The 23,904-nt window shown below is 31.6% G+C and overlaps 1 protein-coding gene across 1 annotated transcript in view; it reads right to left on the bottom strand.

Moving 5' to 3' along the window:
- The window catches only part of NCAM2 (neural cell adhesion molecule 2), a 228,663-nt gene that overhangs the window by 158,857 nt on the left and 45,902 nt on the right, over window positions 1-23,904 (bottom strand). Inside the window, 3 exon segments of the mRNA XM_059920007.1 lie at window positions 4,045-4,190; window positions 7,133-7,293; window positions 12,534-12,651. Of these exon segments, the coding sequence (XP_059775990.1) occupies window positions 4,045-4,190; window positions 7,133-7,293; window positions 12,534-12,651 (425 nt within the window).

The following is a 23,904-nucleotide window of genomic DNA, read 5'->3' as shown; positions in this document are numbered from 1 at the left end:
TTTTATTTAGAAAATAAAGATTTTTAATGTAAAAAAATTAGATTGCTTAGTGTTTAAATTGCAAAAAATTTACAACTTTTGAGTCATAGCTGAATTAAACACATTCCATGATAATAGCTTTTGTTCTGTCTTAAACTCTATTGTGTGCATTTAACTATTATTACAGTTAAGTATATAGCATCTATTAAATGAAGAGGCCAGGGCTTTCTAATTTTTATACACAAATGTATCTTAGGATGACTCCAAAAAAATAATGTGCTAAAATTAAGCTATCAATTTAATAAAATTTTTGATAACCCAAGTAAATTGAAATTTTAATGAAAAATTATCAAGTTATCACTAAAATAAATTGCCCAAATTTTTTCAATAAATGTATAATTAAAAGTTAGTGAGGTAAAACTGAATTTTTTAAAAAAAAATAAAGAACAAAATATCTTAAAATAACAATGGATATTAAGAAAATATTTCTAAAGCAAGTGCATACTGTATTTTTCTTACATATTACATGTAGTTTTTAAATTTTTCAGGAGAGTTTTTAAAATTACATATATTATTTTAATTGTAGGGAAGATGAATTAAAGTAGATTATAGAGAAAATAGTTATGAGTTTAAAAGAGTTCTGTGTTTAAGCACTATACTTTTTGTTGTTGTTTCTGAAGGATATATTATGCAAAGATATTTTACAGTAAATATCATTAACATGGATAGTCCAATAGTGCTACAGAACTACAGCTGCAGAAAATATCTACATGTGAGTACATTAATTGAGACCCTTTTCTTTGAAAATCTACAATGATGAACATATTTGCTAAATATATTTTCCTATTTTTGGATGGAGTTATTAGTTTGAAGTATATTACTGATGATATTTCACTGTCTATGACCTACACAATGATCATTTTCATTGATAGTAATGAAAAGTTTTGATTGTTTTATTCTGTGATTTCCAAGCCCCTATCAAGGTGCCAAGTAATTTGTCAAGAGCATTTTTCTGTTGAAAGGATTAGTTGTACAATTTCATTTGACTTAGAGCTCAAGAACTGCTTTCCAATGTATGGATGACTTGGATAGCATCCATTTAACACCAACGGATGAGTTTCTTAAAGTACTCCTAGGTCCTGTGCTTGACATACTAAATCAACCTCAGAAAGTGGGATTCTAGAATCTGCATTTTAAAAGGATCTCCAAGTGATTCTTAAGGCAAATACAATCTCATGCTACTTTTCATGACAAGAGAGATATAATCACAATATACTCTACAGTAATGTTTAAACAAACTTTAGTTATCAGACTTTATGGAGTCTATTAACCATTTGAGTTTACTCAAAATAATAGAAACAAGATAAACTATGCTTCAATATTTATGCAATATGATAAAGAAACAATAAAGTTTATTGAATATTTACAATATCCTAAAGACTTTGATATGCATTTTACAATGTACTCTTCATCTACTACCAATAAGTGAAATAAGTATTGTTATCCACATTTTAAAGATGAAGAAACTCATATTAAAAAGACTTCACATAGTATTGCCAAAGCTGAAGCGTCATAAATGGCTGAGCTGAGATTCAGAACTAGATGTGACTTACTGCAAGGCTCAGCTCAACTCTTCATTTTTTGAATTTCGGCTGTTGAAGAAACTAGGAATGTTAGGAGAAAGGAGGCTTACCATCCAGGAAATAAGGCAGTGTTCTTAAAATAATTTTGGAGAAAAGTCAGGATAGGAAGTGAGTAGTCTTAATTTGTATATCTACTGGATAAAAGTTGTGTTTGGAAAAACAAAAGTGTATTAGGGTTTCTATAATGGTTTTGTGACAAAGCAAAAGAAAAACAAAAGTTGTGTGCTTTAATAGACATAGTCCTTAGCAAACAAAAACTAGGTGATTATTTTTCACAATTGTTATCAAAGAAATTTCTGTATGTAGTTTTGGTGGCTTGGGGCATAGAACAATATATCATGGTCTTCTAGTTACTTGATAACTTTTTATTGATAAGATAACTGAATATAATGTACCTCTCATTATTGGTATGAACATAAGGAAACATCTATTAAATGAAGAGTAAAAGCTATGTTTGAGAAGAGAACTTTCAGGAAATATATTTTACAAAAAAATAATGAAAGTATGAGTTAGGAATATGAACGTATAATTAGTAATGGTGTCTAAACATGTAAATCATTATTCTTGAGTGATTTTGTCCAAAGAAAAGTACTAAACTGACAATGAAAACAGTTATCTACAGTTTTATATATCTAATTTTTTTGGACAATTTTAAAGAATTTTATGGAGATATAACTCCTTTCCAGATTTGGCAATGCACCGTAGTAGTTAAAAAAATATGAAAGCAAACTCTACATCATTTTTCTGGGTTGCCAGAAGAATGCCAATGTCATTCACATTTTATAAATTTGATTTTCAACTTTCATATATAAAATAAGTATATCAAAATAGTATAACTATTGCCAAAAGAAATATGCCCTTTGGGCTTCCTTGGTGGCGCAGTGGTTGAGAATCTGCCTGCTAATGCAGGGGACACGGGTTCGAGCCCTGGTCTGGGAAGATCCCACATGCCGCGGGGCAACTAGGCCCGTGAGCCACAGCTACTGAGCCTGCGCGTCTGGAGCCTGTGCTCCACAACAAGGGAGGCCACGATGGTGAGAGGCCCGCGCACCGCGATGAAGAGTGGCCCCCGCTCGCTGCAACTGGAGAAAGCCCTCGCACAGAAACGGAGACCCAACACAGCCAAAAATAAATAAATAAATAATTAATTAAAAAAAAAAAATTGCACAGGGCTACACACACACACACACACACACACACACACAAATGGGTGCATGAATTGGTGAGAGCTGAATAAGGCCTGTAGGATAGTTAAAAAAAAAAAGAAAAGAAAAAAAAAAGAAATATGCCCTTAAAAATGCCATCATGAGGAGGAAATGGGGCTAAGAAGGGTGATATACAGGAATACATTATTTCAAAAGATAAATAGTAAATGGCCAGGGAGAAGCCTCTTTTGTCAATTTATGGAGTTAGCATGTTGTTAAAATTACATGATGAGTTGGAGGGATAGAAAGCATATTTTGAACAAACTGATTTCAAATTTTGCTGCTATCAATGTTGGTGAGTCAAAGGTACTTATATTTTAGAAATCATTTTCTTCAACAGAAACTGATTTGAACAAATGAAAGAGGTTTTAAGAAGGTTGCTCTTTAACACTGAGAAAGAAAAGAGATCTATGTGTTTAATCTGATCATTTTTACATGTGTGAAAATGCCAATTCTATCATATTATTAATCCACTGCCTTTTTCTTCCTGTTTCAGTTTGGTTTATACTTGGGGCCTTATACAACTAGTTACAAAACATAACAATAATGAAAATCTGTGGAGTCCAGTGAAATATATGATAATGTTTACTTGATTTCTTAGGAACTTGAATGCATTCTGATGAAAAGTCACCAATTTACATGGGAGTGACATTTACCAAAATGCTGTATTTTGTTCTGTTTGTACTTATTGGTCTTTATTAGGTTATAGATTATATAAAGGCAGAAACCTACTGTCCTACTGCATAAAAATAATTCTAAAGAGTTAAGAGTTAAATGACAGCCAGAATTTTGTGAATTTAAATTATTTTCATTTTCACAGCACAAGGTGTAGGAATTGAAATTGCAATAAGATATTTTATAGATACAGTATATACCAAAAGTTTGCGTGTAGGCAAACTTAAGAAACAATATTAACAACCTAAGATTTTTGGCTCAATGAAAAACAACTTTAAATATTACAATTTGACTTTTTTCTCCTCTGAATTTATTTTTAGGCTAACTGTGGTAGAGTCACCTTTTTAAGAATTAAACCATTTATTGTATTCGTACAAGTTACTTGATAAATTGGAGTCCAATGTGATATTTAATTATATGCAAAACACTGAAAATTGGTTCGCCCAAAAGTTCCAAAAGATGGTACGGAAAAACCCGAACAAACTTTTTGGCCAACCCAATACGATAGTTTTGAAAAACACTATATATTAAATAGCTGTTACCTTATCACCTTCGGAAAAAGTGATGCCATCCACTGCTCTTTTCCAAGTGATTTCTGGAATAGGCTCCCCTTCTGCTTCACATATTAATGTGACTTGACCATTCTCATATGTAGTCTCATTTTTAAGCTGTATTATGTGAGGCTGTACTGTAAAAAATATATACATTACTCAATCTGTATTGGAGGAAAATATTATTATTCATGGTGACCATTTAAGTACCCTTTAGCATAGTATGGAATTATTAACTTTGAGCAGATATAGTGTCATGCTTTGCTTTATAAGAGTGCCAGGAGAGCTGCAAATTATAGGAGAAAAAACTAGAAAATAATGCTATTGATTATGATTACAAAAATAATTTTAAGTGGTTTAGAATCCAACATAAAAAGTATAATTCCTTCCAAGATTTTGTCAATTAAAAGCCACTTTATTATTTTTTCCTCTTCAAGCTAAAAAATAAAATTTTCCTCTTTTAAAGTCACATGAGTACTTCTGTGTGTATGTCTGTGTATGACATCTGCTTATGTAGTGATTATCTCTTAAACTTTAAAAACAATTTCACCAAACAGGAAAAATAATGACTGTATTCTGAATATGTAGTAAGTGTAATTATGTGCAATGTTTAAAATATTTATCAAGTAAATATATATACATTCTATTTACCTTTATTATTCTAGCTGATTTATTTTGACCTCAGACTACCTTAATATTATTCCATATTGTAGATAATTGTTTCTTTACAGTTATGACTTCTATAAAAACCAAAACATCATGTCTTGTAATTTAAATTATATTAATATTAAAAATTACGTCCCTCCACAAATTTACATATACCAAAGAGCTTTAAGTGTTTAAATTCTGTATTACCGGCATTTCTTAAGTTTGTATTTGTTTGAACCTAGAAGTGATAAAAGCCAGCACTTATTATTTCAGAACAAGTAACAGGTTTCTTTTTAATCACCAAATGCAATCAATTATGAAATATAAATAAATTGTTCTTAATCCTAGAAAATTAGATTCCTGATATCAGAAACATGGCATATATATTTTTACAATTCAGTGTTTACTCCATTGACTTTAATGGATTTAGTTTTATTTCCACTTTATATACATGCTTTTGTGTCAAACACAATACAAATCTGTTCAGTGTTACTATACAAAGTGATTACAACTGTGATATGGCATATTTCATTCATTATTTTCTATTTGAAAGGACAAAAATATTAGAAACTTTCTTTGTGTTCTTACTCACTGCCAGATTAATTTTAAAAAGTAACTAAATATTTCATATGAGCTCATTGAGATAGATTGAGATTATTTACCCTTTGGAATTATCTCAAACACTATCATTTCTAATTATTAATTTATTTTTACACTGAGTCATATTTAGCATTGTACGCTTTAAAGAGAACATTTTCTTAAGTGGGAAATACTGATGGAACAAATTAGATGCTTTCTATAATTTCTAATAATTTTAAGTTTGTTTACTCTTCCCTCTATGTGAACAATTTTCTCCTGGCTCATAGGTTTGTTGATTTCTCATTGTTAAAGATTTTTATGTAAACACATCTAAACATTACCCTTATGAGTAACTTTCCAACACCATTATCTCCAAAATAACAGCTCTTTTTACCCAACACTACCTGATTAATCTAGTTTCACTTTCTTCTTAGAACATCTTATTATTCCAATTTTATTTTTTAATAAAATTTTATTTTATTTTTTGGTATATTCTTTATTGTCTGTCTTATTTTGTTAGAATATAAGCTTTATGAAAATCTCCTTAGTATAGAAAACATTTCTGTTACAGCTACTACAGGACCAGCTGGCAGAGGGTGTGTCCACACATGTATTACCATTCATCTTTTGGTCTAAGTAATCTGGTTGCTTCTGCCAACTGCAACCACTGGTCCTTCTTACTCTTTTTGTTGTTGTTGTTATAACACATAACACAACTTTATTAGTAATCAATTACTCAGTGTTCAAATTTCCCTGGTTGTCTCATAAAACCTTGTACAGTTGATTTGTTTGAATCAAGATCCAAATGAGGTCTATATACTGTGATTGGTTGAGGTTCCTCTTATGTCTATTTTGATCCATATTTAATTACTGTCCCCACCTAATTTATTTGTTAAAGAAGTCTTGTAGTTGTTTGTTTGTTCTGTAATTTCATTTTTTTTTAAAGTTCAATACCAGATTCATGTATTATTTTATTCTTTTTTTTAATTGGAATATAGTTGCTTTACAATACTGTGTTAGTTTCTACTGTACAGCAAAGTGAATCAGCTATACGTATACATATATCCCCTCTTTTTTTTGTATCTCCTTCTCATTTAGGTCACCAAAGAGCATTTACTCTTATAGAGTACTCCCTCCTTCCTTCCCCTTTCTTTGTTGTGAAAGCTTTTTGATAACAATGTTTTTAAAAATGGAGAAAGCATACTAAATATTAGTAGTGCCTATAATTTTTAGTGTTTGCTTTTTAAAAGAGAACAATCATATTCTAAATATTCACCAGCAAAATTTTTTCCTCTTGCAAATATAATAGGGGCTAAATCAATAATTATAAATTAATTTACTGGTTTTCTACTCTCTGTAAGCTCCCCAAAGAAGGCAATATGGCTCTTGGTAAATATGGAAGATATTTATGTACATTTCCTTTTAGTAAAATGAAAAGGGAGTATTTAATTATGGTTACAAGTCAATGTTTCCAAATTATAGCCTTATAGGTGAACTCTTTTGAAGTATTAATATATTAAAAGTAAAACTTATCCCAACATATGTCATTTAAAGATTTATGAAGATCAACCCATATATAATATAATAGATCCCAATATGTGTAATTTAAATGAATTTTCTTCCAGCCTCTTTTATTAGTCAGCAAATATTTTACAAAAATTTACATGTATAATCTCATATAATTCTTAAAATAATTCTATCTGGTTGCTGCAATTTTAAAATATATTTTAGAGATGAGAAAACTGAGACTCAGGTTTGGAAATTTAAATAGCTCATATAAGTGACAGAGTAAAATTTGACTCAGACCCCCCTCTAGACATTACAGTTTTAACTACTATGCTATAATACTTACCAAAGACTTGGAGAAGTACCTGTTTTTCATCTTCTCCTGCCTTGTTTGTGGCCCTGCAGACATACGGGCCCCCATCACTATTGATTATGTTCCTGACAGTGAGTTCTTTATTGCTTCCTTTCAGTATGTACTTTTCATTTTCTTCAATAAACTTGCCATTCCTAAAGAAGAAAACAGAGGTTCATCTTCATAAATCTGACTTCATAACTCAAGAGCAGATCATACTCAAATTTTTTACCTGTAATTGTCAATATTTCATGGCTTCTGTCATTGACAGATAAAGCTATATTCCAGTCAAACATATACTTTTACTAGCTCAATAGAATTTAATACACAAATATTAAAATTATACTTTAAAGTTGTTTTGACTTTAGAGACAAGAATAACATTTGAGCTGTGTTGAAATGTTGACACTCATCTTAGGCAAAAAACACTTTTATTCAATTTTCACTTTGATTATTAGCAAAAAAAAAAAGTTTTATTTGCTGATTTTAATTCCAAACACACATTTCATGTTGGTGAGGCAACACATATTTATGAAATGTAATTCTTTACTAGGTTCCAGGGACACGTTTAAAATAATTTCTATGGAAACACCCTTCAAAGACAAAGTAAATGCAATTTAAATAAATAATGAATTTATATTGCACATAGGTACTGCCAATAAAAGGGTAAGAGGAAAGAATTACATGAAAACAGTTATAGAAATTATGCTGCGTATAACAATTTAATTCATTAGTGAGGAGAAGAAATTTTTCTCAGATATAAGTATTTTTAAGTAGTTTCCAAGGTCTTTCTGGACTGAAATAGTGTTCATTTTTTTTCAATTCTAGTTTTGTTGTTCATTAAAACAACATCTTTCAAACTTGTTTTACAACAACTTACAGTAAAAATAAATATTTTACATGCATTTAAATCTGAAATCTTAATACGTGTGAAGTCTTATATTGTACATTCTTTTCCATGCAAATTTATTTTCCTCATCTCCACTTCCTCCTTCTCCTTTTCTTTCTCCTTTTTTACTTGCCAACATGGTATTTTGGACAATTAATTGATTTTAAGACCCACTAATGTAAAAATTTAACATCTACCTTTAGGTGTGGGGGGATTTACTTGTCCATACAAGTGTAAATTAAAAAAGAAGAATATCTAAAAGGATTATTAAAAATCTTACCTAGAATGAAATAGAATATTTTTCTGATACTCTAAATGATCTTTGCAGTGAATTCTAGTTCTGCTTTCTAGAAAGTACTGCCACATATCTTAACACAGTCCTTGTCTTTCTATGACTCAATAACATCTATTTTTCCAGTTTTTATTGACATGTGTTAACACAACATGAAATGTGCAAAAATTCATGAGTGGTGAAAAATTAGGCCTTACTAAATACTAGTGACAAAAGTATATAGTGCTCTGTACTTTTCTGGGTTTTTTTTTTCATATTTTTACTAATCAAATATTTAGAAGTATAAATAATGACAAGATTTCAGAATTTTTGCCTAGAATTTTATGTATGGATAAGGCTTTCACCACAATTAGTGATATAATATATTTCTTAATCTAGTAAATAAAAAAGTATTCATTTGTCTCATTTTCATCATCATCGTCATCATCGACTAGAAGTTTCAGCAATTTGTGGCTTAGGAAACACTTTCCCTATATTATTAACCTGGTTAAATACAATTAGCTCACAGATGTGCATTTTCCCTCTCCACCCTCATTCACAGATCAGAGAACTAAATTTTAAGTATGATTTCCCCGCCTGTCAATTCACAGATGAAGAGACTTAGGTTTAATTTGTAATATAAGCAGCAGGTTAACTAAGTTCTAGTGTTCTTTATGATAAAGAGATTATTTCTGTACTTCATGTGAAATACTGTGCTAAAGGTTTGAAGTATAGCAAATGAGTGAGACAGGGCCACCTATCATGAAGAATTCATAGTCTGATTGATAGTAATAGAGGGTAATATAGATCCCATTAATACATTTATTCATAACTTTGTGTGTGTGTTGGGAGGGGTGGGGTAGGGGATCTATTATAATAAAAGAGAATGGAAAAGATGATGGCTGGAATACTCTGGGAATTTTTGTGGGAAAAAAAATCCATGATCTGAGCTTTGAAGTGGATAGATAGGTCTTGAAGAATTTAAAGGAAGTCAGGTTGTAAAGATTATGTTCCCTTAAAGAGTTCAATTTAAAAACATCATTAAAGAATAATAACTCAGGTAATAGGTCTTAATACTTCTCTCTCAACAAACCCATTATATAGAAAGTACTCATTGTTATTCATAGTACATTTCTGTGGGATGTCAATGTCTGAAAAAGACTCCCAAAGGATTCTGATGAAATTCTACAGGGGTCATCCTTTGAAATTCTAACCACTTCTCTAAATGCCACTTTTCCAGGCAAAAGAAAGTAAGGGTTAGGATTAGAGGATTGATGGAAATGATAAAAAAGGGAGAACAATTCCACTCTTGACCATAGTGGAGTAACAAAACCATATTTACTCTCTCATTTTAAACAACACAAACACTGGACACAGAGATTAAATAACAGTTTTCAACTACTGGTCAACAGGTAGCACATGACAGTGACCTCTGAGGACCACCATAGCTTACTACCTGAAGGCAGTTTCCAGACTGCCCCTTAGAGAGGAAGAACCCATACAGAGTCAGGCAGCGTATCTGAATTGGAAGACAGAATTCTCAGTTGATACAAGTTAAAGTGGCTAGAATTTGCAGGTAAGAAAATGTGAGAAGAAGGCACAAGAAAGAGAACTACAGAGATCTGCAGAGGTTTCCAACCAATCTTTAACTGAGTACTGATCAGTGAGTGTACTCCAGTAAGGTTTTCCAAGAGTAAGGAAAGGACCATTGGAAAAGATAAAGCACAACAATCCCAGGAGCTCACAAAAGACCAGGAATAATTTGCATCCCTATCATCCAGAGTAGAAAGACCTCCTAAAACACAAATTTAAACACATTAAATTGCCTCCTTGCAAGAATACTGCTTCAGTAATGAATCCAAGTTAATCTTAGACTGCAGCTTGTTCTGTATCCACCTAAAACAGCCTAAAAGCAACCTCAAGAAGATCAAACTTTCCCCATGTTACTTAACTCCATTCAAAGCTAAAGTAAAAGAACATGAAAATATCCAACACCTCAAAACATAAAACTCTCCATGTCTGAAACCCAGTAAAAAATTGACAGGATAGTAAATAGGTAGGAAAATATGACCTATAAAAAGGGGAAAAAATTAATCAATAAAAAAGATCCAGAAACGATACAGATAGAATTAGTAGACAAGACCATTAAAATAGCTATTAAAATATATTCTATATGTTAAAGGAATTAAAATATGAGCATGGCAAGAGAGAAATGGAAGACAAAAAAAGGCCTCCATCAAACTTATAGACGTAAAAAATAGAATGAAGAAAAATACTCTGCTGGGATTAAAATCAGATTAGACATTACAAGTGAGTTCGTTCCAAGGAACACAAGGTTGTTTTAGCATTTGAAAATCAATGGAATTCACCAATTTAAAGGGCTAACAATAAAAATCCATATGGTATTCTCAATAGAAGTAGAAGAAACATTTGAATGGAAACGAAGAAAGTGATATTAAGAGTTTCTGCTTTTACTCCCACTTTGGTTTTCATGTCACCAAGTGTTCCTGGTTCTCTTCGTGAAAATTTCTTATTTTTCCTCAATGTTTGGTCTTCAACTACCTTCTTTACCGGTTTCACTCATACCTCTTGGAGATATTATCTCTATGCAACAGGTAGTGTCTGGATTTTTCTCTCTGCATTGCTGCCTTAATACTTTTTGGAATTTTTTTCACAAAGATAACATGTCTATATCTATAGATAAATATGTCACAATGAAAACTTCTCTCTGATACCAATTTTACCTCTGTTAAGAACACTATCACATACTCCCATTCTTGCATTATATATTATACATCCAGCAACTAGAATAATTATTATTTTATTCCATCCAAACAATGAGGCTAATGCCATATGAAAAAATGGAGGTGCAAAATCATGAATTTAAATTATTCAATTATATTAGCCTCTGAATCTGATTTATTCTAGGCTGTATGATAATTATATTTCCACTTACATATGAGAATTTTAAACAAATGCTAAACTTTAAGAAAATAGTCTAAACTGAAAGTCAGTCTCTCCGGAAAGATAAAATGATGAGGATAAGACTCTAGACCAATATTTGTTCATTGTAATGAATGATCCAGGAGCTTTTCCTCACTGTGATTAGATCTAACATTGACTGTTAAGGATACACACTAGAAACCAGAAGTCTCTGAGATACACGATAATTATCTGGGGTGAATGTGTTAATGCTTGATGTGTAATCCCTTTAAAAATACCAACAGTGTGTCAGAAAGGAATTATTGTCTGCAAAGAACTTCTAAAAACACCTGTCTGAAGAAATATCTTGTTTATTGCTACCTGCTATGTTAAAGGGATAAAGGTTTGAAACTTGAAGATAGTATCAGTAAATGTTCAGAAAGTAATAAAAAATAGTTTTGAATTTCAATTATTCTCCTTAAAATATTTTTTTAAAACCTAATCCTTATTATGGACACTTTTGCCAATTTGAATGTAAATTTCTAATTGTTTTCTTGTGACTATTCTTATAGTATATGATTTATGAAGTACAGAAGTGATTCTATAAATATTTACAGATTTGCTTGAGTAGTAACCTCAATTAATAACTAATACATATTTAAAAGACTGTCCATTTTTAAACTTTAATTGTCTCCCTTTTAACAGTGTGAGCCACAACCTAAAAGAGTGGAATATTTTGATATCTGTTTGATGTTAATAGAAATCAAATAGCATTTAAAAATTCAAAAAAAATATAAAAGTGAACTGTAAAACAATAGATTTAGAATAGAGAATTTATTCATTTGAACTTTTTGTTACATAACATTAAATTTATTGAAATTTAATTCTACACAACTAGCTTTTTCTGTAATACTATGGTACACAAATAAAATATACAATTATATTTAATAAAATATAATTTTGTACACATACAACAGTGGTGCCATCCATACTAGAATTTCCACTTGTGGGTACTCTCTAGTAGGAACAATAAAATGGCTGAATTTGTCACAGGGCTCCTGGGCCCATTTTGGCCAGAAACATGCTTTTTAGATAGAATGACCAGGGCTATGAGCACAGCCTTTGACTTGTGTTAAATCATTCTGTTGCTCTCTTTAACAAGTTAATTTAGCCAACTTAACTGAAAACGAAAATCATTTTCAACTGAAATTCAAAAACAATGTTTCCATTCTGGACAAAATGATAAGACTGTAAATAATTTTCCAGAAGCCCGACTATGGACACAAGCCAAAGGGATGTGGGTACATAACCTACCTGTACCAGGAAATGGTGGGCTCAGGAGAGCCAGAGGCTCTGCAGGAAAATGTCATCTCCTCTCCTCTCTCTGCTGTGGCATTAAAGGATTTCTGAGGCATTGTGATTGCTGGCGGCACTGAAAAACAGATGAATGTAGATTAAATAGAGATGAAAAACATTTTACCAACACCACTGGGACTTTTTTACTGTTGTTTTTTTTCTTTTAAAGCTAAGCTTTACAACTTGATAGTTCACTTCTGTACTTATATCAAGAGGACTGACTTGGTTGCATAGTAAAATGACTAAAATCACTGATCTGCTTTCTAATGTACAATAATTAGATAATTCACTGTAATGCTGTTTTACTATTTTTAATCTATTAAACTAGACTAAAAATAAACTAGACATTTTAGCAAATATATATATATATTTACATATACACACACTTTTATGAACTATTTCTTACAGAAAGTCAGACAATACCACCCTGACTTACATCAATACTGAGATCTACTTGGAGCATAAATGGATTTCCTATTTGGGTTCTCATCGGTGTATGTACTTCTATAAGCAAGCATTCACTGCTTCAAGACAGGGCTTTCAAATTAAGTGTCAAACCATAATGTTCTTTCTGATTAACTACACTTAATTTCTTCAAACAACTATAGAACAATTTATGAAGAGCAACTGCTTAATCCATAGAGAGTATGAAATAGATTTTCATGAACAATTCAATTTTAAAATTAAGCTTCCCCAATTTCTAACTAATTACATTGCAAAAACTGTGTATGTTGCACATTTTGAACACGTTGAAACTGTTACTGAAATGCACTGTTTGCAATAAACAAATCAATGACATCCATAACAAAAGCTAAAATTTCAAAGTAAAGCATAAATTTTTATTTAATTTACACTTTTATGATTTTTCAATTGAATATGATGAAATGATATTCCTAAAATTAATTATTTAATATATTTGATTTTACATATCCTAAACAACATGACCAGACAGGCATTTAGAAATGTGATTTTAATTAAATATCTCTACAATAGCACTCAGGTCAACACTGATGTTGCATTATCACAATTGATGGTGGGGATAGGAACTAATATGTATCTTAGTAATTAAGCACAATTAATCAAGTTTCTGCCTTTATGAATTTAGATACAAGGTGCATGACATGACATGCTGGCTGTAAAGTAACATAATTATTACTAGTATTACAATAGGATGGACTTTTCTTTTTTCAGATGTCAACTCTGCATTTTAAGTCATTGAAATTTGACTATAGTATTCTATAGTATTCATGTAGATAGAAACATTTTCAAATGGAGAGCCATATGTTCCAGTTCTTGTCCTGTTACTGTTACTAACCTAAACAAGTTATTTATTCTTTATCATAATTTTCTTATCTATAAAGTGAACCGTATATGCTGGATGATCTCTAAGAATTAACAAATCTTCATCTCTGTGTTTTATGGTATGTTAACTCTGCTAATGACATATGTGTTCTTACTCATAGTGTAGATTAGTAGAAAAATATTAATCTTACATGTTTAGATACTTTGAGGTACTTTGAAGAGTAATTCTAGAACTATTCTGAAGAAAAATAGCATCAAAATCTGCAGAGGTTTTCACTAGTTCAGATGTCAAGATGTTCAGGCAGTTTGTTAGCTACTGTTTAGACTGTACAGCATTTTTACATATATTACCTTATTGCTTCTGAACTCACTGTTGAGTTGGATTAAATAATTTTAAAAGAGGTAACAATTATACTTCATCTGATTATTTTTTTCTCACAAGACCAGCATCTACTCTATTTTAACTTTTTAAAAATAGTTTTGGCATTTGACTATATCTGAAATGTCCAGTTTTAATAACTTTACCAAGATTTATGTTCTGTACCCGTTAAGTAGTCAATCCTTTGTAAGTTTCTGTTTTCGTATTTTAGCTTCAAGAAACATGGGGATGTGTAGAGAAGTAGCTCCATAACTTACATGGAAGCTTTGGTTCACCTTCAAGTTATAATTCCCCTCACTGGCTGCTTATGCACCAAAGACATCACTAATTTGACATCTTAATCCCCCTTCATCAACAGTGGAATCCAGCTAGTCTACGTGTCTTCTGGGTCTTGCAGTCTTTTTCCCCACCCACTTTCCTTCAAATGTTTTTTGGAAGATAAATAATATGGTATTAACCACGAAATACTTGTATGGTTCTGATTAACAAATACCAATAATTTCTACAAATTTATTCAGGATAAGGATAACAAACTCCACTCTACCATTGTCGGGAAAGCAACTATTTTCTAATTTATTGATTATTCAGATCTGTCCTAAATGTATATCATCAAATATATTCACATGTAGATCCTATAACTGGCAGAGGACTGCTAATCTTAAGACTCAGCCTTTTCATAATTACATTTTCTTGTTTTTACTTTTAAGGCTCCAAGACACTTAGACATTCACATAAGAGAGGACTTGGGGAAGATAGCAGAGTAGGAAGTACCAGGCATCTGTCTCCACAACTACACAACAACTGCACTGTCAGAATCTGTCTAATGTAACTATCTTGAAACTGTGGAGTCTATTGAATGCTTGCAACTTCCAGGCAAAGACATGGAAGATAAACTGTGGTTAATACTGGTCAGTTTCAGCTGTTAGTACAGTGGCAGCTACCTAACCCCCTCCCTAACTGAGGCAGGTAGCTGTGCACATGTTCCTAGAGTAGGTTGCACAAAGAAAGCCAGGATAGGCAAAAAGGACTTTGTCATTCAGATATCAAGGATCTGTGCACTGATCACTGACTGATGCTTTTGATCACAGAGGTGCAGATGAAGAGGTAGTGGCCATTGTTGTTATACCTCCCACAGTCGTTGTGAGATCCAGGGGATTTAATGAACTCTCATTCTTTTAGTCCCCACTTTATTCTTCTCTTTTTACCATTTTGGGAGCTAGACATTAAACACTAGGACATTCAAAAACAACTGCATATAATGTACATATTAGAAAGTGACTATGCATGTCCAGGGAAAGGTGTAGGCTTAGAAAATACCTGAGGATACCTTAAATTTACATCTCAGGCTGATCTTTGACATAGAGACAGCCTTCAATAATAATAATAATAATAATAATAATAATAATAACCAGTAACAGTAAACCCTGGGATTGAGAAAGAATCTGATTTCCATAGGAAGCACTTATTATGTTCAAATATCCAGTTTTCAGAAAGAAAAAATCACAAGGCATACAAAGAAATAGGAAAGTATGGCCCATTCAAAAGAAAAATTAAATCAATAGAAACTGTCCCTGAAAAAGACCTGAGGGCAGATATGCTTGATAAAGACTTTCAAACAACTGTCTAAAAGATGCTCAAAGGACTCAAGAAAGAAGTGGAAAAACTCAAGGAAACAATATATGAAGAAAATGGAAATACCTATAAAGATATAGAAAACCTAAAAAAAAGCCAAAGAGAAATTCTGAATCTTAAAATTACAATCACTGAAATGAAAAATTCATTAGAGGGATTCACAAGCAAATCTGAGTAAGCAGAAGAAAGAATCAGTGAATATGAAATAAGGCAATGAAAATTCTTGAATCTGAGAAACAGAAAACCAAAAGATTGAAGAAAAGTGAATACAGCCTAAAAGACCAGTGGGACATAATCACGTAGACCAACAATCACACAGTGGGAGTCCCAGAAAGAAAGTGAGAGAGAAAGGGACAGAGTGAATATTTGAAGAAATAATGGCTGAAAAGTTTAGCTATGAATATAAACATCCAAGAAGCTCAACAAAATACAACTAAGATGAATTCAAAGAGGACCAGGCCAAGACACATTATAATGAAATTTTCAAAAGGCAAAGGCAAAGAGAAAACCTTGGAAAGCAGCAAGAGAAGAGTGACTCATCACATACAAGGGATCCTCAGTAATTATCGGCAGATTTTGCATCAAAAACTTTGGAGGACAGATGGCAGTGGGTGGATATATTCAAAGTGTTACAGGAAAAAAACCCGAAAACTGTCAACCAAGAAACCTATATCCCTGAAAACTGTCTTTCAACAGTGAGGGAGAAATTAATGCATTTCAGATAAGTAAAAGCTGGAGGAGTTTGTTACCACTAGACCTGCCCCGCAAGAAATGCTCAAGGGAGTCCTACAAGATGAAATAAAAGGACACGAGAGAGTAATTCAAAGCCATATAAAGAAATAAAGAGCTCAATAAAGGTAAATACACGGGCAATAAAAAAGCTAGTACTACTGTAACAACAGTTTGTAACTGAACTTTTTTTCTACATGATTTGAGACTAATATATATTAAAAAAAAATTAGTATGATTTTAACTATGTCTTATAATTCCAGATTTTGTTTTCTACATAATTTAAGAGACTAATGCAATTTAAAGAATTGTCAGTTCATGTTTTGAGACATAAAATGAAAAAAGATATAATTTTGTGATATCAACAACTAAAAGGAATGGAGTTAAGCTTTAAAGGAGCAGAGTTTTTTATATTTATTTAAGTTAAGTTAGTATAAATTTAAATTAGAGTGTTATAACTTTAGGACATTAAATGCAATACCACCAATAACCACAAAGAAAATAAGTATAGAATATATACAAAAAGAAATGAGAAAAGAATTTTAAAGTTTCACTACAAAAAATTGACTAAACAAAAAGAAGACAGTAACGTAGGAAATGAGAGACAAAGAAATCTATAAGACATTTAGAAAACAAACAGCCAAATGACAGAAGTAAGTCCTTCCTTATCAATAATTACTTTACATGGAAATAGATTAAACTTTTCAATAAACAGAGATTGGCACAATGGCTAAAAACACATCATAAAATTATGTCTTATCTATAAGAGATTCACTGTCAATAACGAAGACACAAATAGATTGAAAGTGAAAAGATAAAGATATAATAACCAAAAAAGAGAAGGGGTGACTATATGAATAGACAAAATAGACTTTAAATCAAAAAGTTTACAAGAGGAGAAAAACATTGTATATTAACAAATGTTCCAATATAGCAAGAAAATATAACAATTGTAAATATTTATGCTCCTAATAGTAGACCGTCAAAATACATGAAGCAAAAACTGACATAATTGAAGGAAGAAATAGTCCTACAATAATAGTTGGAGACTTCAACAATACAGTCTCGATAATGCATTGAATGACCAGACAGAAGATAAGTAAGAAAATAGAGGACTTATAAACACAATACACAACTAGTTCTCACATATATACAGAATACTCTATCCAAAAAAGAGAGTAAACACATTTTCTCAAGAGCATGTAGGACATTTCTCAGGATAGCCCATATGTTATGTCAAAAATTAATCTTAACGTAAAGAACTAGAATAAAAGAATAAACACAACCCAAGCTAGCAGAAGAAAATTAATAATAAATATTAGAAGAAAATTTTTTTAAATTGAGAATAGAAAATAATAGACAAAATTAATGAAACCGTAAGTTGGTTTATTAAAAAGATCAACCGAATTGACAAAACTTTAGCTAGATGGACTAAGATTTAAAAAGATAAAACTCAAATTATTAAAATCAGAAACGAAACAACATTAACAATTCCAAAGGAATAAAAAAGGATTATAAGAGGACACTATACAAAAATTAACTCAAAAAGAATCAGACCTACAAACTATAAAACCCTTAGGAAAAAATATAAGGCAAAAGCTTCATGACACCGGATTTGGCAATGTTTTCTTCAATATGATAACAAAGGTGTAGGCAACAACAAAAAAATAGAGTAAAAAGGCAACATGCAGAATGGGGGAAATATTTAAAAATTGTATATCTGATAAGGGATTAACATCCAGAATAGATAATGAACTCCTAAAACTCAGCAACAAAAAAAATACATAACCCAATTCAAAAATGAGCAAGAGGACTTAAATAGACATTTATCCAAAGCAGATGCACAAATGGCAGATAAGCACATGAAAAGATCCTCAACAGCACCCTTAGGGAACTGCAAGTCAAAGCTACAGTGAAATACCACCTCATATCTAATAGGAAGGCTACTATTTAAAAAATAAAGTACAATAGCAAGCGTTAGTGAGGATGTGGAGAAATTGGAAATTTTTGCATTATTGGTAAAATGGAAAATGGAAAACAGTATGGTGGTTCCTCAAAAAATTAAAAATACAACTGCCATGTGATCCAGCCATTTCACTTATGGGTATATACTCAAAAGGATTTTGAGCAAGGCCTCAAAGAGATATTTGCTCATCCATGTTCATGGCAGCATTATTCATAATATTTAAAAAGTGGAAGCAATACAAATGTCCATAGATTAATAAATGGATAAGCATTATCTTGTATATGCATAAAATGGAATATTATCCATCCTTGAAAAAGAAAATTCTAGCTACTTGTTGTAGTATATCTACAACATGAATGAACCTTGAGGACATTATGCTAAGTGAAATAAATTGGTCACATAAAGACAAATACTCTATGATTCCACTTATTGTACACTTAGAGTAGTCAAAAACACAGATACAGGAAGTGGAATGGTGGTTGCTAGAGGCTGGATGGAGAGGTGAATGGGAGTTACTGTTAAATGAGTATACAGTTTCAGTTTTGCAAGATGAAAAGAGTTATGAGGATGGATGGTAGTGACTGGTGCACAACCTTACGAGTGTATATAATACCACCTAACTGTACATTTAAAAAATGGTTAAACTGGTTGATTTTATGTTATGTATATTTTACCACAAAATTGAAGCAATGTAAAAGGAAAGTAACATAAGATATCTCAGGCCCTGGTCAAGAGACTAGATGGACCAGGTTAACACCAAAGTACCTTGTACCTTTAACATTCGATAGCGTTATTCTCAGTGTATATGGAAAATAATTTAGTTTCTTTCCTCAGGTCTTTCCATGCCTTCATCAGCACATGGTTCTTTCCATTGCATATAAACACTAAAGAGAGGTAAAAGTGAAACAACTAGGAAACCACATTTGCAAAGCTGATTCATATTACTCAAGGATGCTAGCAAATTGCAATTTTTTCAGTTTAATTCTAAGACTCCTCCTTTGATAAGAAAGCAAGTACCTTCATTTTGCAACTTACCTCTTCAGCAATTTTTCATATACCAACTGCTTATAATACCACGTAGTAAAAAAGAATGGTGTTTTAATATGACATAGGCACTCCTTATGCAGTAAGATTTAAATTACGTAAAATGCATTTCCATCATGATTTTGATGTTGTTACTTTCCAATGGTCATACCAGGCATCAATGATGTCAAATATTCATGTTTTTTAACTTTATTTGTTTTATTTTTGTTTGTTTTGCTCTTCACTACTGCCTCATAGACTATTATACCACCTATCCTTCCTTAATTTTCATTAATACTGGTTCTGGTTACTTGCATTAATCTTCCATTTCATATTTATGAAGTTGGTCAAATTAAAGTGCTATTTAATAGAACTAAGTTTTTTTGGAACTCGAAACACATACAAAATATCAAGTGATTAACATAAAAAAGCTAACTAATTATAAAATTTCATTGTGAAAGAAAATCTAGCTCATTGATCAAATGCATATAGTTCTTTTCATATAAATGTAGTCAGTGGTTTCCAATCTTGAGTGTCAGCATACTTAGTATTACTGCCTTGCTACAGAATCAAGCAATATTTTTAATGTACGTGATTTAGAATTAATAACTAATTGGCAGGTGTTTTCCACATATTTGTTCCTAATTTGTGAATACAGTAAATCAGTAACATAATTAAAATTATCTGATGAGCACTGAGTTTTAAAATCAAACCTATCTGAGGAAAGCAGTAAGAGTTCTGTTTGATACCATCATATTAAGAGATAGTGAGGATCAAATTGGCCTATTATGTTGCTTTAAAAAAATTTCAAGGGAAAAGTTTCCATTGCCATCTTAAATTCCATTCTTGGTGAACCATAATATGAAAGCCTGAGAAACGGTGGCAAATAAATATTACCTTCAGTGAACAAGTACAAAAGACTGAGAAAATGTTAACTGAAGATTTGGTACATTATCATCATTATGCTTTTCTGTATTTTCAAGTTTTTGCCAAATAAATCTGATTTTTATATTCTTTTAATTTGACTTTTAAAATAGATCATATTCACGGGTTCAAAAATACAATAAAATAAAAAGATACATGCAGAATTCTTGACCTAAACCCTTTCCTCATTAACCACTTTATTACTTATATTTCTTTAAGCAAGTATTAACACACATTTTTGTTTCCTTTTTCCTTTTACAAACTATACCCTTTTCTGTACCATGTTTTTATTCTCAAGTTAATGATACATGTAAGGGATATATTCATGTCACTACATAAAGAATTTCTTCACACTTGTTCAAATTGCACAGTCTTCTACCCTGTGGATGAACTATTGGTCACCTGTATGTATGACCAAGGAGCTACCTATTACAATCTTTATCTTCTGCAATCAATGCTGCAACTAATTATCCCAAAGTAAAATTGATTTGTCAAAAGGTAAGTGAATATATAATTTTGACTAAAGACTAAATTAGATGTTCCAAATTACCCTTGGTGGTAATTATGCAATATTCTATTTCAACAATGGATTATTTTTATAACCAAAAAATATAAATGAGGAAATAAGAAAATAAAACAATAAAAACTGAAATTAATAATTTTCATATAATTTAAGAAAGCTAATTTATAGCTGAATGTCTACAAACTATATAACCCCCAAATAAAATCTTATTAGGGAAAAGTCACGTGAAAAATTACAGTTGAAAGCATGGAAAACATTACTTTCATTTTCTTTTGTTTCCACTGTAAGAGGTAATAATTAAATAAAAGGCCAAAATTAATATGGAAAATCCATCAGCTCAAAACAAATCCGAAGATTTTAGACATCTTGATGAAAAATTTTACCATTAAAGTTGGCCATTTTTGTCCTTTTTTAGTGTACATTTTATGATTAACAATATTTTATAGGAGAGGCCCTCAAAGGATGTTTCAAGGACACCTGAGGTCCCCAACACCCAGTTAGAGAATCTACAAGGCCCGCTCTCTTCCAACCATGTGTCTATGTGATGATAGATTTTCTCCTGCAAATGTAAGTTATTTGATTATGCTAATGGAGGAAAAGTTCAATAATCTCTTTATCTAAAAGATTCCTTTGCTCACATTCAAAGATATGCCACAAAAGTTTGCAGCTGGAAATATGAGAATCCACCTGTCTTCTGTTCAGGCACACATTAGAGAATCTCACAAAAATGTGAAAAACAAAAAGCCACTCTTTCACTATTTTTCAAAATGTAGTTATTTTTCATAAATACATTATTTAGATTAGCATGATTATTATTTTGACAAATAATAAATTAACTTTTTAAAATTTAAATGAATTAAATATTTTTAAAAGTCTCAGTTTCCATGTACAATATAATATGATATATATCTATATATGTAAAAATAGAAATGATCCACATAAACAAAACTTTTGGGGATTGTCAATAATTTTACAAGTGTAAAAGAGTTCTTAAGACAAAAAGTTTTGTGATCATCTGAGGAACAAAATGAAGTGGAACACAATTTAGTAATTTAAATTAGCATTTAAAGAGAAGTCATATAAAACTGCCAAGAAAAAATAAATTTAAAATAAAAGCCATAGTATATGTTTAAGATTAATCTAAATGGATAAAGTTTCAGAACATATTCCTAGAGAATTAATAATGATCACGTTTGAGAAATTCTGGAGAAAAAGTATCTGTTGGGAAGTGTGAGTTCAAGGATTTCATGACTGATCAAGAAAAAAGACACAACAAGGTGGCAGCAGTACACAATGGGCTTTATTTGGGTGGCACTTGGACAGGTTGCATGAGAGGATAAGTTATTCACAGCAGGAGACCTTCCAGAGACTTTGTGTGTGTGTGTGTGTGTGTGTGTGTGTGTGTGTTTAGGGACACCACCCGTAAGGGGAGGAGAGCAAGGAAATTCCTCAGAGAAAGGGGAACTTGAGTAGTGAGCTTATGTGTCTATGTGATGTCACTCATCAGCATAGCATGGTGTCTTTCAGTTGGAGAGCTCCAGAGGGCAGCAGTAACTTGGGATCCTGCATAGGTCCAGAGTTAGTCTTATCTGTGGCTAGCAGAAGGTGGGTGCAGTTTTGAAGGGTGTGCAAAGCAAACTGATTCTAAATGGTTAAAATACGCTTATTTGGGGCTATATTTAAAACCACTGGATTTTAAATATAAAATACACAAAATTTTGAATTTGGTGCTAGTGAGGTTTTTGAGCTAATGGCCCCAGCCTGCTCTGAAGAAGAAAACAACATTAGCACCAATATACAGGACCCTTCTTTGGCTCATTTACGTAACAGGAATGAAAATAATGTTGAATGAGGGTGGAGATGTTGGAGAGAAAGGGTTATCTTTCTATTGAAAACTTGTCAGTTTACTATAATATCTGAGCAGATACCAGAAGAAATCATCAAATGATTATATAGCTCATAATTTTGGGAAGTTACTATTACATTTTTTAAAAGACCTACATAATTATGTTTTGTAAGCTCAACATAATTTTCATCTGTGATAGCAGAAAGGAAGAAGAGTGGAAGCCTCTTTTATTTTTTCCCCTATAAGTCTTTTAATTTTGCCTCAACTAATTTAGAAATATTTGATCTTAAATATACTACTGTCAAAAGTCAATAAATAGCCTGAGCTTATTCCTAAAATGTGAGCTAGATATTCTGAGTAACACTGGAGTGATATAGAGTAGCAATAAAACTGAGCTGCTGTACACCATTCCAGTTAATGTCTTTAATAATTCTTTAGAGTTAAGAAATGAGGAAAAAACCCCGATCTCATACATGTCAATAATATTAAAAATAATATTACAGAGTTACAATTCTGGGTAAATTGGAGAAACTCTTCTACATTTGTCTCTATCACTCAATTTGTCTGTAACACTTAGACAAAATGCATGGATAATCTGTTTGAGGATTCTGAAATATAAATGGTAGCAGGTATATTGCTAATAGAAAAATATCAGAATTTCAAATACTAGGAGACAATCTATCAGAGAGCCATTTTTTTTTTCTTCAGAATCCCTGGACTGAACTGAAGGCAGTCCAAAACCCAGAAGTGGGAATCAGCACGGCCTGAGAGAGGTCCAAGAGAAGCCTTCTAGTTCAGGTTCAACGAGCAGGAAAGAAGTCTCCTGGTAGTGACAATGGCAGCAGGGAGGGAGCTTGTAAGTGTCTGTCTGAGACAGGGCAATCTTCCTCTTTAATCAGAAGAGTTATGGCCCCAAGATGGCAAAGCAAACATACCTCCTGCTTTTATCTTTCTCTTTCCTCTGGCTAACTGACTCTGAATGAGGGCACATTGGTGGTAGAGAGG

Source organism: Balaenoptera ricei, chromosome 4 (assembly GCF_028023285.1).
Source record: "Balaenoptera ricei isolate mBalRic1 chromosome 4, mBalRic1.hap2, whole genome shotgun sequence".
NCBI classification, from domain to species: Eukaryota; Metazoa; Chordata; class Mammalia; order Artiodactyla; family Balaenopteridae; genus Balaenoptera; species Balaenoptera ricei.
The sequence above is the reverse complement of the archived record's forward strand: the minus strand, read 5'-3'. Positions and strand labels throughout refer to the sequence as shown.